The sequence below is a fragment of the Chiloscyllium plagiosum genome, unplaced genomic scaffold, assembly GCF_037043375.1.
Source record: "Chiloscyllium plagiosum isolate Xiang-an unplaced genomic scaffold, Cpla_swu_hap1 HiC_scaffold_48, whole genome shotgun sequence".
Classification (NCBI taxonomy): domain Eukaryota; kingdom Metazoa; phylum Chordata; class Chondrichthyes; order Orectolobiformes; family Hemiscylliidae; genus Chiloscyllium; species Chiloscyllium plagiosum.
The window spans coordinates 6,029,557-6,044,935 of NW_028270186.1; the positions used below are offsets into that span (position 1 = coordinate 6,029,557).

The window sequence follows — 15,379 nt, forward strand, 5'->3', positions numbered from 1 at the left end:
CCCTCAGGGTATTTTGGGTACACCTACACCATGCAGTTCAAGAAGGCAACTCAAAACCGCCCTCTCAAGGGGCAACTAAGGATGAATAACAAAAGCCAGCCCAGCCAGTACTGCCCACTTTCCCTGAATAAATAAAACACCTCATTATACCAGAACCTGAACATTTTGAAGTCCACACACATGTCAACAGGTTGTTAATCTAGAATAACCGCTATGCTCCTACTCATTTGTTTACTTATTATTATGTCTTGTATCAACTGAAAACCAAAAAGGACAATGAACTGAAATTGCACTGAAATTCTGTACACTCACATTAAAGAATTAAAGAGCAAGTGTTTGATCACTACTAATCCACTTGCTACACAGAGGAATTGTCATGATAATCATGTTTGGTACTAACTATTAATGCAAAGCTCCATGAAGCGGACTCAAACTCGTGACATGTTCTGCTTCTGAAACCAAGCTATTTTCTCCTGTTTGTGATAAATCACACTGATCGGTCACCTGAGCTTGAAATTAGGCAATTGCTGTGACATTTTATCCTTTGGTTATTTGAGTGAGCCAACTATTGATGTAGGCCACAGCTGCTTCAAGCCTATTCCCTTGATATCTTCCACTGATTGTTGCTTTCTCTGCTGCATTTACAACTGAGCAGATGTTGAACTCGTTTTGCACCTCACTGGTTCCCAATGGTCATTCTATAACAACATCATCACCTTCGTAATTTGACTCAGGTCTTTTTAAGACAACAAGGGCCACGTTATCTAGTGCAATAAAACTAGTGACATGAACATAAATGCCAGCCCAGTTGCTTACAAGACGAATTATAAACTAAAATACATAAAGTGTGCTCCTCGATCTATAAAGTCACACATCTGATTATTGCTCGTGATTGCAAACGGACTGGGAGACCTGCATAAAAGCAAGATCCTGAAATTAAAGCAGAAATTGCTGGAGAAACTTGGCACTGTGGAGAGAGAAAGAAAATGAACATTATGAGTCCGGTGTGACCCTTCTTTCGAAGACTTTGGGAGACTTCTTCCATTTCTCCAAACCTCTCCAAAAGTAAGGTTAAAAAAAAATTCTTCTGTTGCTTTCTGAGAATTTTTTTTCGCAACAACGCAAGGGATTCATTTTCACTTTGCCTCTTGCTCCGAAGTTTTTGTGGACTGCGGCATCCTCAAATGCCCACCGAGAAACAGTGGTCCACAGCTTTGTCATTTCAGGAGGAATGGCAAAGCTGCTGGGATTTACTGGTGACCGATCAATTTCATCTTACCAGCCAAACATACATCAATGCTTTCCATTCAGTGAAGAAGCTGCATCCAACTCTCAGTGCCTTCTGCTTCATGCCCCAGGAGTTAGAATTATAAACATGTAACATGCAGAAACTTAGTTGTCCCATGAGGATGGAGAGAAAAATACATCATGGACACAATGTCCTTATCTACATACCTAGTGCAAACTGCTTCACCTGGATAATGGATACTCTTCAAGACCAGAGCAAAAGCACCTTCCTGGGTTTAAAAACAGAAGTATATCAGTGTTAGAGCAAGCATCACATCAAACTCATTCAAAACCAGAAACAGCAACTGCCTAATATTGTACAGCCCTGCACTTTTCCTCTTTGCTCTTCCAAATTGACAAAACATTCCACTCAAAGGGCGAAACCCAAATGATGACACCCTTTCCGGCGGTTAACTGGGTTCAGCAGGTGGTTTCGGGTGGTGCTGCATATTAAATAAAATAAAACACAAAGTATGCTTTGTACTCATTGCCTGACAGACAAGGCAGCACCCAAGTACACAGGGGACACTGGAAACCTCTCTGAACAGGTCATGGCAGTGTCTCAATCGAGGGATTCCAAACTTATTACAAACCTCCCAAGGGAATTTCAAATAGCTCACAAAGATCAGATGAATTCCAAGCACTAAGTCACAGACCATGCATTCAAATGATTGCTACTTCAAACTTGCAATAAACGAAAACAAAGAATTTAATTCAGCCGATGATTTTCTTTCCCCAGCAGCGCAAGTTGGCTACTTTCATGCCAAGGTTTCCGGACACCGTGTGAACTTTATGCCACAAGACAAAAGGATACAGCAATCACAACACTAATAAACCAAAGTGACAGAGGGGAATATTCTATCAGGTGAAATAGCCTGCAACTATTGTTGATTCCATTTTAAAACAAAGGAGAAGGACTCACTACTTTGCATAGGATTAAAAACCAACTGATGAACATCTCATAGACTTTACGTACACACAGATAGTGTTTGCATGATAAGTTTAAGGCATAGCAGAGAAATTCACATGGGCGCTAAAACACCTGCAACGCTAGCCTTTTCATGGCTTTCAAAATATAAAGTTCAATTAGTGTTTTTCAGCCTGTTCAAGGAGCAGGACAATCAGTGCTCATGTTATCTTGCCTTGCAGCTGCAACAATTTCAAGAGCTCCCTGGTCACACCATACTGAAGAGCTTGAAGCAATACAGCTGCATTACAGTCACAAGTGAAGTCAAAAATATTGATTATCATGAGTGCTGTTCAATGAGATGATTGCACCCTTTGAACAAGAAGCAAACCAAAAGATCAAGCTGCAAGCCATGACTTTGTTCAACAGTTGGAAAGGAGCAGGTTGCCTTATTCAACCTCAGGATGTCATGAATTAATTTTGTCTGCTATTTTGTCACAAAGCAGAGCTGTGACTTAAGCACTGCAACATTTCTTAGACATCACTGAGAGGAACAACTAATTGGCTATTTTTGATTCAAGGATGTCAGAATTTCATTCATGTATCCTGTGATCTTGTGCAGGAATAATTCCTTCAAAACACTGCACTTGGAAGGAGGTAGTTTGCCACTGATGTTAAATTTAAATGCAAACCGAGATCATATCCCTGTCTCTGGAATGGGGCAAGCACTCTCAATCTTCTGCTTCAGAGATGATACTTGGACTCATACTGAGCAAAGTTGAGATGGGGTAATGTACATTATGACAAACGTGAAACTTTCATTTCCCAATTAAAAAATTCAGGGTAAAATATTACCAGTTGCTGAATGACCCTCTCCACCAGGGTGGCAAAGCTGATGTCGTCACTCTCACGATTATCATACATGTATTTGACCAGTTTCGCAATGGATTCTGTGTCAGTGTCGGATTCAAATTCGTAACCTTTACTTTCCTGTAAGAAAGACAGAGCTCTCTGAAGAGAAGCTGACACAGGCTCATCAACAACAATTCAGGTCTTGCCGTCAATACAGACTGTGCATTATGTATGGGCATTATGCCTGTGCTGGCTCCTGAACAGGAGTTACATTTTTAGTCAATAAACACAGCATAAAGGACAGGGTGGTGGTGTAGAAGATCGACATATCATATTAGAAGGCCAATTAGCATCGGGTAATGTCCTCTGCTGACTTCCAAACGTGGGCTCTGTTGGGCCAATCTACAATGCATGTTCAGGGTCATGTTGCTTCCAGGATGTTGTGATAGGTCCACGGGAAGGTCACCCATTAAATCAACAGAAAGGCTGACCGTGATTTGTCAAGTTCATCATGTCGGATGTGGAACCATTCAGACTCTCTGCAGGGAAAAAGCTGGTGTGTTATGTAGCAAGTGACACCTATGGCAATGACAGCCAGTTAGCATTGTTTGTCCATTACAAGCAGGTACCTTGCATCATAGCCAGGGGCTGGAATTATTTTATTCCTGTTTGTTCTTGGGATGTGAGCTTTACTGTGAATTTGTTGTACCTGAGTAGGCAGCAGTGAGCTGACACTAACATTGCCATGTTAGAATGCAGTTAAGCATTTACCACATTGCTGTGATTCTTGGGTCATATGTCAGTAGGATTGGGCAAGGATTGCTAATTCCCTCCCTTGAAATTATGAGTCAAGCAGATGAGTTTTTAAAAATATGGCAATTCAATGACTGTTAATAAGCCCAGCATTTAATTCTAGATCTGTTAATTAATTCAATTTTTCATAGCTGCAGTGTGGCATGTGAACTCATGTCGCAGGACTATTTGTCCAGCCCTTTTGGTAACAGTCCCCTCAATGCTTCTATTTTCTCTTTCAGGCCATAAATGCAACAAAAGCATGACAGTCATTCTTTTTACACATACGCACCAGGAATTTCTTCAGGTCCTTGTAGTTTGTAATGATGCCATTGTGGATGACAACAAACTCTGAAAGAAAGAATATAGGTATCACACAATCACAGCTTTTTCTGTGAACTTCATTATTTCAACAAATGCAGAGAAAAACTAGGTACTGATGGTTTATGGTGTAAGATGGGAAGGCGCTTCCTGGAACCTATAGTTCAGGACACAGGGACTCAGCACTAAGAGAACTTTGAAATAATTATGACGAGGCAACATGAGTTACATTGAGAACTGCAGTACTCAATAGGGAACATCTATGAATCTATTTGATATGGAATCAGGGCAGGACTTAGATACTTAATGTTAAGGTTCTGGGGAATGTTGCTGAACAAGGAGAACTTGGAGTGCACATTCATAGTTCCTCGAAGGTGGAGTCACAGGTTGCTAGGATAGTGAAGGAGACATTTGGACACTTGACTTTATTGGTCAGAGCAGTGAGTACAGGAGTTGGGAGGTCATGTTGCAGCTGTCCTGGACAGTGGTTAGGCAACTTTTGGAATACTGCATACAGTCCTGGTCTCCCTCCTTCAGGAAGGGTGTTGTGAAACATGAAAGGTTCAGAAAAGATTTACAAGGATGTTGCCAGGAGGGTTTGAGTTATAGGGAGAAGCTGGATAGGTTGGGCCTGCACTACCTGGGGCATTGGAGGCTCAAGGGTGACATTCTAGAGGTTTATAAAATCATCAGGGGCATAGATAGGATAATTACAGATGGCCTTTTCCCCAGGGTGGGGGAGTCCAGAACCAGAGGATATAGGTTTAGGGTGAGAGGGGCAAAATTTAAAAGGGACTTAGGGGGCAACGTTTTCACACAGAGGGTGGTGTGTGCATGGAAAGAGCCACCAGAGGAAGTGGTGGAAGCTGGGACAATTACAACATTTAAAAGACATCTGGATCAGTGTAGGAATAAGTAGGGTTTAGGGGGATATGGACCAAGTGCTGGCAAATGGGACTAGATTAACTTAGGATATCTGGTCAGTATGGACGATTGGACCAAAGGGTCTGTTTCTGTGCTGTACACCTCTATGACTATGGCTCTATGACGCACAGAAAACACTGAACAGAGTTCAATTCGAGAGAAAGCCATCTGAAATTTAAGTGGAAGGAATTGAAGAAAATTTACTGCCCGAGTTTGCAGGTTGGTGAGGTAGAAGCTGAGATACAGCACAAATTTTGGTCTAAAAACTGAAAGAACTGCAGACAGTGGAAACCAAAACCAGAAATTGTTGGAAAGGCTCAGTTGGTCTGGCAGCATCTGTGGAGGGAAATTGGTGTGAACAATTCAGGCTCAGTGACCCTTTCTCTGCAGATGCTGCCAGACCTGCTGAGCCTTTCAAGAGATTTGAATCTGTCCTCCAAAGGGAAGGATGAGAGTAGTAATGGCTCACTAGGATCTATACTATACCATGGTTTCAACTGTTCACTGTGCTAGTTATAGAGTCATAGAGATGTACAGCACCGAAATAGATTCTTCAGTCCAACTCATCCATACTGAACAGATATCCTACATTAATCTAGTTCCATTTGCTAGCATTTGGCCCATATCCTTTTAAACCCTTCTTGTTCATATACCCATCCAGATGCCTTTTAAATGTTGGAATTGTACCAGCCTCCACCACTTCCTCTGGCAGTTCATTCCATACACACACCACCCTCTGCGTGAAAAACTTGCCCCTTAGGCCTCTTTTATATCTTTCCCCTTTCACCCTAAACCTATGTCCTCTAGTTCTGGACTGCCCCACCCCAGGAAAAAGACCTTGTCCATTTACCCGATCCATGCACCTCATGACTCTCTAAACCTCTATCAGGTCACACCTCAGCCTCTGATGCTCCAGGGAAAACAGCCCAAGCCAATCCCTTTGGCTCAACCCCTCTAGCCCTGGCACCATTCTTGAAAATTATTTTCTGAACCCTTGCAGGTTTCACAACATCCTTCCAATAGGAGGGAGACCAGAAATGCACATAATATTTCAAAGGTGGCCTAAATAATAACCTGTACGGCTGCAACATGACCTCCCAACTCCTATACTCAATGCTCTGTTCAATAAAGGAAACCATACCAAATGCCTTCTTCACTGTCCTATCTACCTGTGACTCCACTTTCAAGGAACTATGAACCTACACTCCAAGGTCTCTTTGTTCAGCAACACCCCCTTGGACCTTAATATCAAGGTCATACCATTGAATGCAATTATATCCCGTCTATAATGAGGCAACCAGAACTATACAAAGGACTCAAATTGTGACCTAACGCATGATTTATAACCTCCCTGCTGTTATATGCTGTGTTTCAGTTAATAAAGGAAAAGATTCTATGTACCACCTTAGCAAATACACTGAACAGTCCTTCTACCTTGTGGGATATGTGGAAATTCACTCCATGATCCCACATGTCCTCTACGTCTCTCTGCATTCTCCCATTCACTGTGTATTCCTTTGCCAGTTTGACCTTCCTCAAATGCATCACCTCACATTTCTCCAGGATGAATTTGCTGCTGTCCTGCTCTCCTGAGCAGTCTATTGATACATTGCTGCAGTCTCCAACTCTCCTCCTCACAATCAACCACATGGACAACTTAATATCATCTGCAATCTTCTTGATCATGCTCCTTCTGTTTGTGTCCAATCTGTCAATGTGTCTAAGAAAAAGCAGAGAACGTAGTACTACGCCCTGTGACCTTCCACCGAAAACAGCCTTCCAACTGGCAACACCTGCCAACAATTACTCTTTGCTTATTGCCACTGAGACAATTTGGTTCCCAGCTACAGTTCACCAGGATCCCATGGGGTTTTTGTTTTAAGCTTGTCTGCCATGGGGGGATCTGCTCAAAATCTGCACAACTACTTGAACTGAATCACCCTTATCAATCCTGTTATTTCTTCAAACAATATTCAATCAAAGCAGTCATACATAAGCATCCTTAAAAAGATCTTTGCTAATTGGTTAATCTATGTGTATCTGTCTGAGAGACAGAAGTGGTTCCAATAATTTGCATATTCCAAGGTTAAACCAAATGACCTGTCTTTATTTAGTTTCATCTCTTGCTCCCTTTTTTAATCCTTTAGACAGCACACCAGTGCCAAGTGAGGACGGGAAAATGATGGTGATATGTTGTGCTGCTTTCTCCCTGGCTTATTCTAACAGTCTGGCCCTGGTGCTAACTATGTGCATTTCCAATGATACTAGCACTACAACTGAGGGTACGATAATGATACTTCCTCTCCCTCATCGGTTATCATGTTCAATAATTTGCACTCCTCTGCCTCAGAGACGATGTCTGCATTGCTCCCTGATTTGTGAAGTGCATTCATTAATGACAAAGTTGGTAGCAAAATGGTACCGTCACTGATAATCTCGAGACCCAGGATGGTGCTTTGAGGGCAGCATTACAAATCACATTACAGGAGCTGGTGGAATTTTAATTTAGACCCTCACAAAATCTGGAATACAAAGTCAACCTCAGGAACGATAACCATGACGATCATCATCAATTGTCAAAAAAAACCACCTGGTTCACTCACGGCCTTCAGGGAAGGAAAGCTGATGTCCTGACTCAGTCTGGCTGACATGAGACTCCAGGCCAACAGTAATGTTGCTGACTCTTAACTGCCCTCTGAAATGGTTCAACAAGCCACTCAGTTCAAGGGCATTTAGGGATGGGCAACTATTTCTGCCCTTATCAACAGCACAGTAAAAACTGAACAACCATATCAACAGCTTCCGCCTGCCGGTTGGTTTGAGTTTGTTATGGATTCTGTCCTTTATTTAGATATTCCCTTATTGTATTGACGAAATATCCATGAGTTCACCATGATGTTGTTTGCCAATATTCTTACATATCCTCTCCCTGCTTTGGTAATTTTCATTTTGACTTCACCCTCCACTTCTAACACTCATCTCGAACTTTCAGTAATTCTCAATGTCTGATGGAAAATTTCCTTTACTGTCTTATTTTAACCTGTCAGCTGACTCGAGACTTGGCCAAACCACTTTTTTTGGCTTGGTGACAGAATATTTATTCTGAACGTGTTGAATCTCCTCTTTGAATGTCTCCCACTGCCCCACACAGCTTACTTTCAAACAGCTGTTTACAGTCCACTTCTACAAAAATGCTCCTCACATTAATAAAATTGCCCTTACCCCATTTAAGACCTCTAACTCCTCTTCTCTCTCTATCCCTGTACATAATTATGCTAAAATTAAAATAAACTGAATTATGATCACTACGAATAAAATGCTCCCCAGTGCCACTCTTTCAACCCACACTGCTTCACGGTCTAAAATAAAGGAAAAACAAGTGTGACCTCTCAAGCTGGATTGCTACATACCTTCTTCTCTCACAAAGATGCAGAAACATAACAAGGGTTACCTTGAAAGACACAGCAGAAAAATCATGACTTCCCACTTTACCAACACTATCACACTAACAGGTCACAGTCAAGACTACTTAACAATTCAGATAAAACAAAACATACCATTGTTCTTGTCAGATCGTTGTGGATGACTGTTGACCGAACTTGGGACACCATGAGTTGCCCAACGTGTGTGCGCAATGCCAAGATGCACTTCGAAATCAATGTCAAAATCAATGGATTCTTGCTCTGCAAAAGATGAAACACTGGCATAGTCAAAACCATTGTGAACTATTTACGGCACAGAGAATCGACTGCGGGTTATCACAACATCTTTGTCAATCACCTTACAGCTACAGCCTCAAAGCTTTGGTTGTGGCAATTGGGAGATATCAAACATGTGACCGGGCATTCAGACAAACAAATTTTAAAAAAACGTGTAATGTTGATTAGTAAGAAACCAGAGAACTGAGGGAAAGTTTAGATACCAGCAAATTACGACTAAATAAAATGAAAATGTTGGAATCTGATAGAATAAAAATTGCAAAAAACATAAAAAGACAGCAAAAGATTCTCCAAGAAAGGACAAAGTAGCAAAAAATGAATGCTAGTTTCTCAAAGGGTGAGAATGGGGAATGAATGATGAGAAACAAGGAAATGGCAGACAGTTTGAACAAGTGAGTCTGCAATCACGGCAGAAGAAACAAAAGCACCCAAAAAATGTGCAATACCAGGAGGCAAAAGGGAAAGACAGAGGAATCCCAATGAAAAACATACTTTGAAAACTGATGGGTTGAAAGGCTGATGACCACCCCCGCTTCCCCCAATCTAATGATCTGCACCTCGGGTCTTAAAGGATGTGGCTGCAGATATACTGGATGCATTAGTTCTAGGTATTTTTCAACCTGTTCAAGATGTGTCAATTCGCACCTTTAGAAATATTAGAAAGTCTGTTCAGTTCTCAGCACAGACTTCTAGTTCCAGAAACTGTGCCACTTTCAGACATCAGAATCCAGGCAGAAAATTAGTGGGAATGCTGGATTTGAACCAAGACCTTCTGGTCAAGCTATATGGACCAATTGGTCAAACATACATAATGAGGAAAATGCCAGAATCCATGACGGAGGCAATATTATGGATGTCTCGAATCAAAGACAGAAAGAGCTAGAGAACCTCAGCATGTCTGGCTGCATCTGTGGAGAAAGAAACAGAGTTTCAAATCTGGTATGACTTCTTCTCTGTGTTTCCTTCCAGCTCCACAGCATTTCGCCTTCATTTCTCGATATCCATGACTTGGATGAAGGTATTGAGTATATTGCGAGCAATTTCCTGACTATTCTCAGATAGCAAGTGAGCAAGCTATGAGGAAGACACAAGGGGTCTGAAAAGTGGTATAGATAAGTAAAGTGAATCAACAAAAATTTGACACATCTTGTTCTGTGGAAAAATTTCACTTTTTCTAGTTTGGCACTAAGAATAGAGAGAGACAATATTACTTAGTTGGAGAAAAACTGCAAAGTGCTTTGGTATATGGGGATCAGGGTATCCCAGTTTATGAATCACGAAGAGTTAGCATGCAGGCACAACAAGTAATTGGAAAAACAAAGGAAAACTTGGTCTACAATCCAGGAGGAACCGAAGATACAAGTAGTGAAGTTCTGTTACAGCTTTGTAGGGGAGATGGCACCTGAAGGATCACACGTTTTGATCTGGTCATTTCAGGAGCAAAATACTTGCTTTGAAAACAGTTTCAGACCAGGTTCATTAGCTGATTCCTAGGATGAAACGGTTCTCTTATGAGCAAAAGGTTAAGCAGGATATACTTAGTGATGTTTCAAACAACATTGTTCAAAATGTAAGACTGAGGGTCTTGACAGGACAGATGCTGCCAGGATGCTCCCCTTCCTGATCTGAGATGCAGATGAGGAAGAATTGTCTCAAAGGGTGACAATCGTGGCTACCACTTCCATGGACACCAGTGAAGGATGGGCCATTGAATCTATTCAAGGATAACATGAAAATATATTTGGTTGGCAAGGGCTTGTAGTGACAGACAGGAAAGTGTGGCGTAGGCCAGATTCAGGTCAGCCACAATCTGAATGAATGGTGGAGCAGGCTTGATGGCCAAATGGCCTTCTCTAGTTCCTGTTTCTCAGGAACTGCTGAAGACAACATCTGACCCGAGGGATCCTTGAACATTTCCTTCGAGATTTATTTATTGCTTTGCAAAAGCAGTCGAAGGTGGGTTCAGATTCTAATGCCTCTCAACTTAGCCTTCCCAGGTTGGTGACTGTGTTTTCTGAGCTCAGTTCAGAGAGAGTTTGTGCTTCAATCGATTTTATTACATCATAATGGAAAAATCTCTAATTGCATTAGCTACCGTGGGTATAATGACAGATAAACTTTACCAATGACTCTGCATGGTCTAAATGTTATCTTGATTTGCGTAAGTTGACAACAAATTATGGACAGTGAATATCATTAATGGCAGGCAGGAAGAGAAAAGGTTCCTTGTCAGCTGTGCGATGTAGAGGTTATTGGAACCTATAGCATAATTTTCCATAGCTCCAGAGTACAGCATGTTTATTCAGAGGAACAAGGAATCAAAGCTTTCTGCCTTGTATCCAGCAGGACTGGGGGAACAAGAAACCAAATTTTGAAAGGGAATGTCAATTTATGCAGCATGAGAAAAGGGTGCTGATGTGGGCCATGCCTGGCATGGAGATGCAGGAAGATCTTAGCAGGCTGATTAACCTCAGACAAGGCAATTGAAGTCTTGCATTTCCATGGCATAGTGTCTTTTCAGCCTTGTTTAGCCAAGTATAGGTCAATGTTGCCACTGCTGTAAACAGGACAAGTTTCTGCACAGATTTTGACTTAATCATTTGCTGCAAGAAATTTGCTTGAAAGCTTTCATTTGCATTCCTTCCCATAATTTAAACAGTTGCTTAACGCCCCGATAATTAAAACGAACAGTCTGATCAGTTTAGCAAGACATTTCCTGACTCGTGGGAGAATCACTGCTGTTTTGTTGCAGAGAGATTTATGTGACAAACAGCTCAGTTTTGTACTTAAGAGTGTAAGTTTGGTTCTCAAGCAAATCATCTCAGAAGATGATTGCCTCAATCTCTTAAAGATATCCCTTCTTCTCACTTCTTGCTCTGTCATGGGGAAAAAAATCTACCTAAGTTCCTCCCTTAAGCATACTTATTATATAATTTATTTTGATATCTGAACCTCATTCCAATTTGATCTTCTCTAGGATGAGCCACGAGCAGTTGTTTGATACCTGGGGTGTGTATCACTCTTCTGTGTGTCAGAATACCAATTAAATTCACGCAGGGCATTAAACTGGAGAATGATCAGGTCCTTATCTGGCATCCACACACCAATGCTTTCTGCCAAGAGTCACTGTTAATCAGGAAAGAAAGTTGAAGGCTGCGTACTTCCAAAGAGCGGGTTGTACAGGTGCTACTGTGGCTGCAACTAGTTAACTAAGCCAACGTGGTTCATGGTATCACTTTGCTTTGGACAAAAATCAAGAAAGACTTGCATTTATATCCTGCTTTTCATAACAATTGGACATTTCAAAGCTCTTTACAGCCAGTGAAGTACTTCTGAAGTGCAGACACAGTTATACAGCAGGATATAATGCTGTCATGTGTGGGTCAGTACCAGGTTGAGCAGAGCTTTTTTCTGGCAAATAGCAAATGCAGCTTGATACCTTGAAAGCAAATGCAGCTTGATACCTTGTCAAAGGTGTCCTTTGTTTCAGCTTAAGCATCTTTACCTCTCACTTGTCATTTTTTTTCATGTGACAATATGCAGAAGAATGAGCATCAATATTTGCAATTATTGCCTGCCCTTTAATTTCAGGTATTCCAGCGCCACGCTTTTCAACTCTGATTTCCAGCATGTGTAGTCCTCATTTTCTCCTCCTCCTTTAACTTTAAGGTATTGTCGAATTGGTACAATCAAACAGTCTTTTGTCCTTGACTTTGTGTAATGAACGAGAACTGCTTGAAATAACCTCGAAACTGGCCTGGGGACGATGACTGAAGGAGTAGCGCTCTGAAAGCTAGTACTTCCGATAAACCTGTTGGGCTATTATCTAATGTTGTGTGATTTTTAACTGTGTCATTACAAAGAGCAGAGTGGTCCACTTTGGAACAAATGGGAAAACCTCTAATATATGGTGAAGGGCGCCAAGCAAAAGCCATTGATGATTTAATTGTTAAGGCATCACACTTGTTATTCTATGAAATGTTTGGTTAATCTTGTCATTGATGGTGTGACAGCCATGCTTCACTGTGCACCACTATAGTCAGAAACCCTTCTGTCACAGACCAAGCCAAAACTGTTTGAGATTATCAGACACCATCTACACGCTAAAAGACCTACTTTCAATTTCATCCTCCAAGGCTTTGACCTTTCCACTCTTCTTGATCAGATGGATCTGACGTGCATTATTCTCCCAGTTCTTGTCATTTCCACCATCGATTCCAACACCTGGCAAAAGAAAAAAAAAACTTCTCAGAATATGGCAGAGAAACAAACTCAGAAGCAGCTGAAGAACCAAACAAGAAGCAAAAGATGATTTAGGGTTTGAACCATTTGAGGAGACACCCTCCTCCCATCTTTGCCCAACCTGCATTATTATTGTTCAGGATTTCGCAACTCTGGAAAGCTCTCAGGTTGGTATGAGGATATACTTCTGTCCTCTCTCCCTTTCCACTGTTTCTCAGGTTCCCCTCAAGTATACTTCGGATCAGTCAGACCACCGAGTTGCTCAGATGGTGCAGTAATCAGTTCATTGCAAAAATAAAGTCAATCAAAATGTTTGAATATTTCATCAACTGGAAGGGGGAAAGACAATTGAGAAAACAAAAACGAAAAAGTATTAAAAGTTACAAACATCCACCCTGGAATGCCTTTCCACGGATGTGGAGATTTATCACCCAGGAGTACTCTGATCAGAGGGTTTGCAGACGTGAAATATCTCAGAAGTGAGATAGTAGGCTGAGTTGATCAGAACAAACATGAGGCAGTGCCAGCGTGAACTCAAGTGAGACATGGCAAGCAATAATAACATTTCAAAGCAGCCAATTACTCAGTTTCATAATTATGAAAGGACATGGTCTGGGGTGAACTTAACAACTCCCTCCCTCACAGGACTGAGGATATAATTGTACCACAAAGACTGAAATGGTTTAAGAAGGCAGCTCATCACCATCTCCTCCAAGGCTGACCCAGCTAGCGGGGCCTGATTCTGTTGAATAAAGAAAACAAATTAAGCAAACTAAAATCTGTGCACTTGCCGGCAGAATCATATCCGCGATACTCGAGACGCTGAAGCCCCTTGATGAGAGTTTCCAGAATCTCCCTCCTTGTCCTGGGTACATGGTAATTCAGGTATGCAAAGATTCCTGTCAACATAAACACACATAAGAGAACCTTTCAGTCTCTCATTCTCAATTGGAAAGACAGATTTTTGCCAAGGTGAAAAAACGCACTTTTGAAATCAGAGAGTACAAAAATCAATGCAGCTTAACAACTGAGAGAATAACAATAGTCTGGCATTCACTGGGATCTCAAGATTCTGCTCCAATTTACTCTGTTATCCAAACATTCCATTCTATCAGAAATGTGGCCCCCACCAGCATTTGCCAATTTCCATTAACAACACACTTATACCTAAACCCAAAAACAACTTCAAATGGAACACGAGAAAGTGATGAAAGGCTTCTGTCTGAAACATCAATTCTCCTGCTCCTCAGATGCTGCCTGACCGGCTGTGCTTTTCCAGCACCACTCTTTGTCCCCAAATGGAACAGGATCTGGTTCCTGTACATGCACCCACATCATGCACTGAGTTCTTTGTAGTTTTGGTGCATGTATCAAATGGGAACGAAAGGTTTGCGTGGCCTTGAAATAAATCAAGAGCAAATTGACATCGGATGACCACTTTGCTGAGCGCCTCCATTCTGACCAGAAACTTGACCCCACGCTTCCTCTTGGTTCCCACATTAATTCCCCAATCAGCTCTGACCTCTGCTTCTGCACTTTACCAGTGAAGCTCAACAATGTTCCTTTCATGATCTCTGTGCTTGCTTAATGTCTACTATACCTGCACATTTTGGAGTTCTGCTGCAAGGTCAGAAACCTCTCCCGCTGACTTGCTCAGTATTTACAGAATGGGCCTGTCACCAACAAAGCTGTTCTTATTTCATGTCAAGGCAGAGGAAATGGAGATTGGTTTGTTTCTTAGCTAGCTAATATTCAAGCTGAAAACTCAGTTCAAAAGATGCATATGCTATTTCTTTGCTCATGCTATGATGGCATCACTGCCAAAGTTGCATAGTCATCATTAGACATTTTTTAATTCCAGATTTTTATTGAGATTGAAATGTTACCATTTATCATAGTAGATTTGAATCCATCACAGCAGCCTGGGGTTCTGGACAAATAATCCTGTGACTTTGCCATTCCACCACCATCGTCCCCAAATGGCTGTCAATAGGAAGCTGGACTTCCATGTCTGAATCAAATGATTGAATATCACAAAACGTCGACACACAATGCATCTCTGCTAACAAAAACATTGCAAGGTACTTTGCAAGAAATAACAACTCTTGACAGTGGATGATGAGGGACTGCAGTATATGTACTCATTACAAGCATGAATATCAGAGTCTGGACACCTGAGCTCAACCAAATGAATCTAATCTGGTCCTACCTGACTGATATCCTTTATTTGGAAGGTCACGGAATGGGTTCACAACTCAGTAGATTTAACACAGGCTTTGACAACATCAATGGCAGCAGTAGCACGATTGCTCTAGCTGACACTTCTCTCTACACG

At 41.5% G+C, this 15,379-nt stretch overlaps 1 protein-coding gene across 3 annotated transcripts in view; it reads right to left on the reverse strand.

Moving 5' to 3' along the window:
- gfpt1 (glutamine--fructose-6-phosphate transaminase 1) overlaps nucleotides 1–15,379 on the reverse strand; it is a 72,244-nt gene that overhangs the window by 43,368 nt on the left and 13,497 nt on the right. For all 3 annotated transcript variants that reach the window (XM_043681254.2, XM_043681253.2, XM_043681252.2), the window contains exons 2-7: nucleotides 13,836–13,943; nucleotides 12,919–13,026; nucleotides 8,641–8,766; nucleotides 4,131–4,189; nucleotides 3,050–3,184; nucleotides 1,456–1,517 (exon numbers count right to left, since the gene is read on the reverse strand). In XM_043681254.2, the coding sequence (XP_043537189.1) occupies nucleotides 1,456–1,517; nucleotides 3,050–3,184; nucleotides 4,131–4,189; nucleotides 8,641–8,766; nucleotides 12,919–13,026; nucleotides 13,836–13,943 (598 nt within the window). The remainder of the gene's footprint in view (nucleotides 1–1,455; nucleotides 1,518–3,049; nucleotides 3,185–4,130; nucleotides 4,190–8,640; nucleotides 8,767–12,918; nucleotides 13,027–13,835; nucleotides 13,944–15,379) is intronic.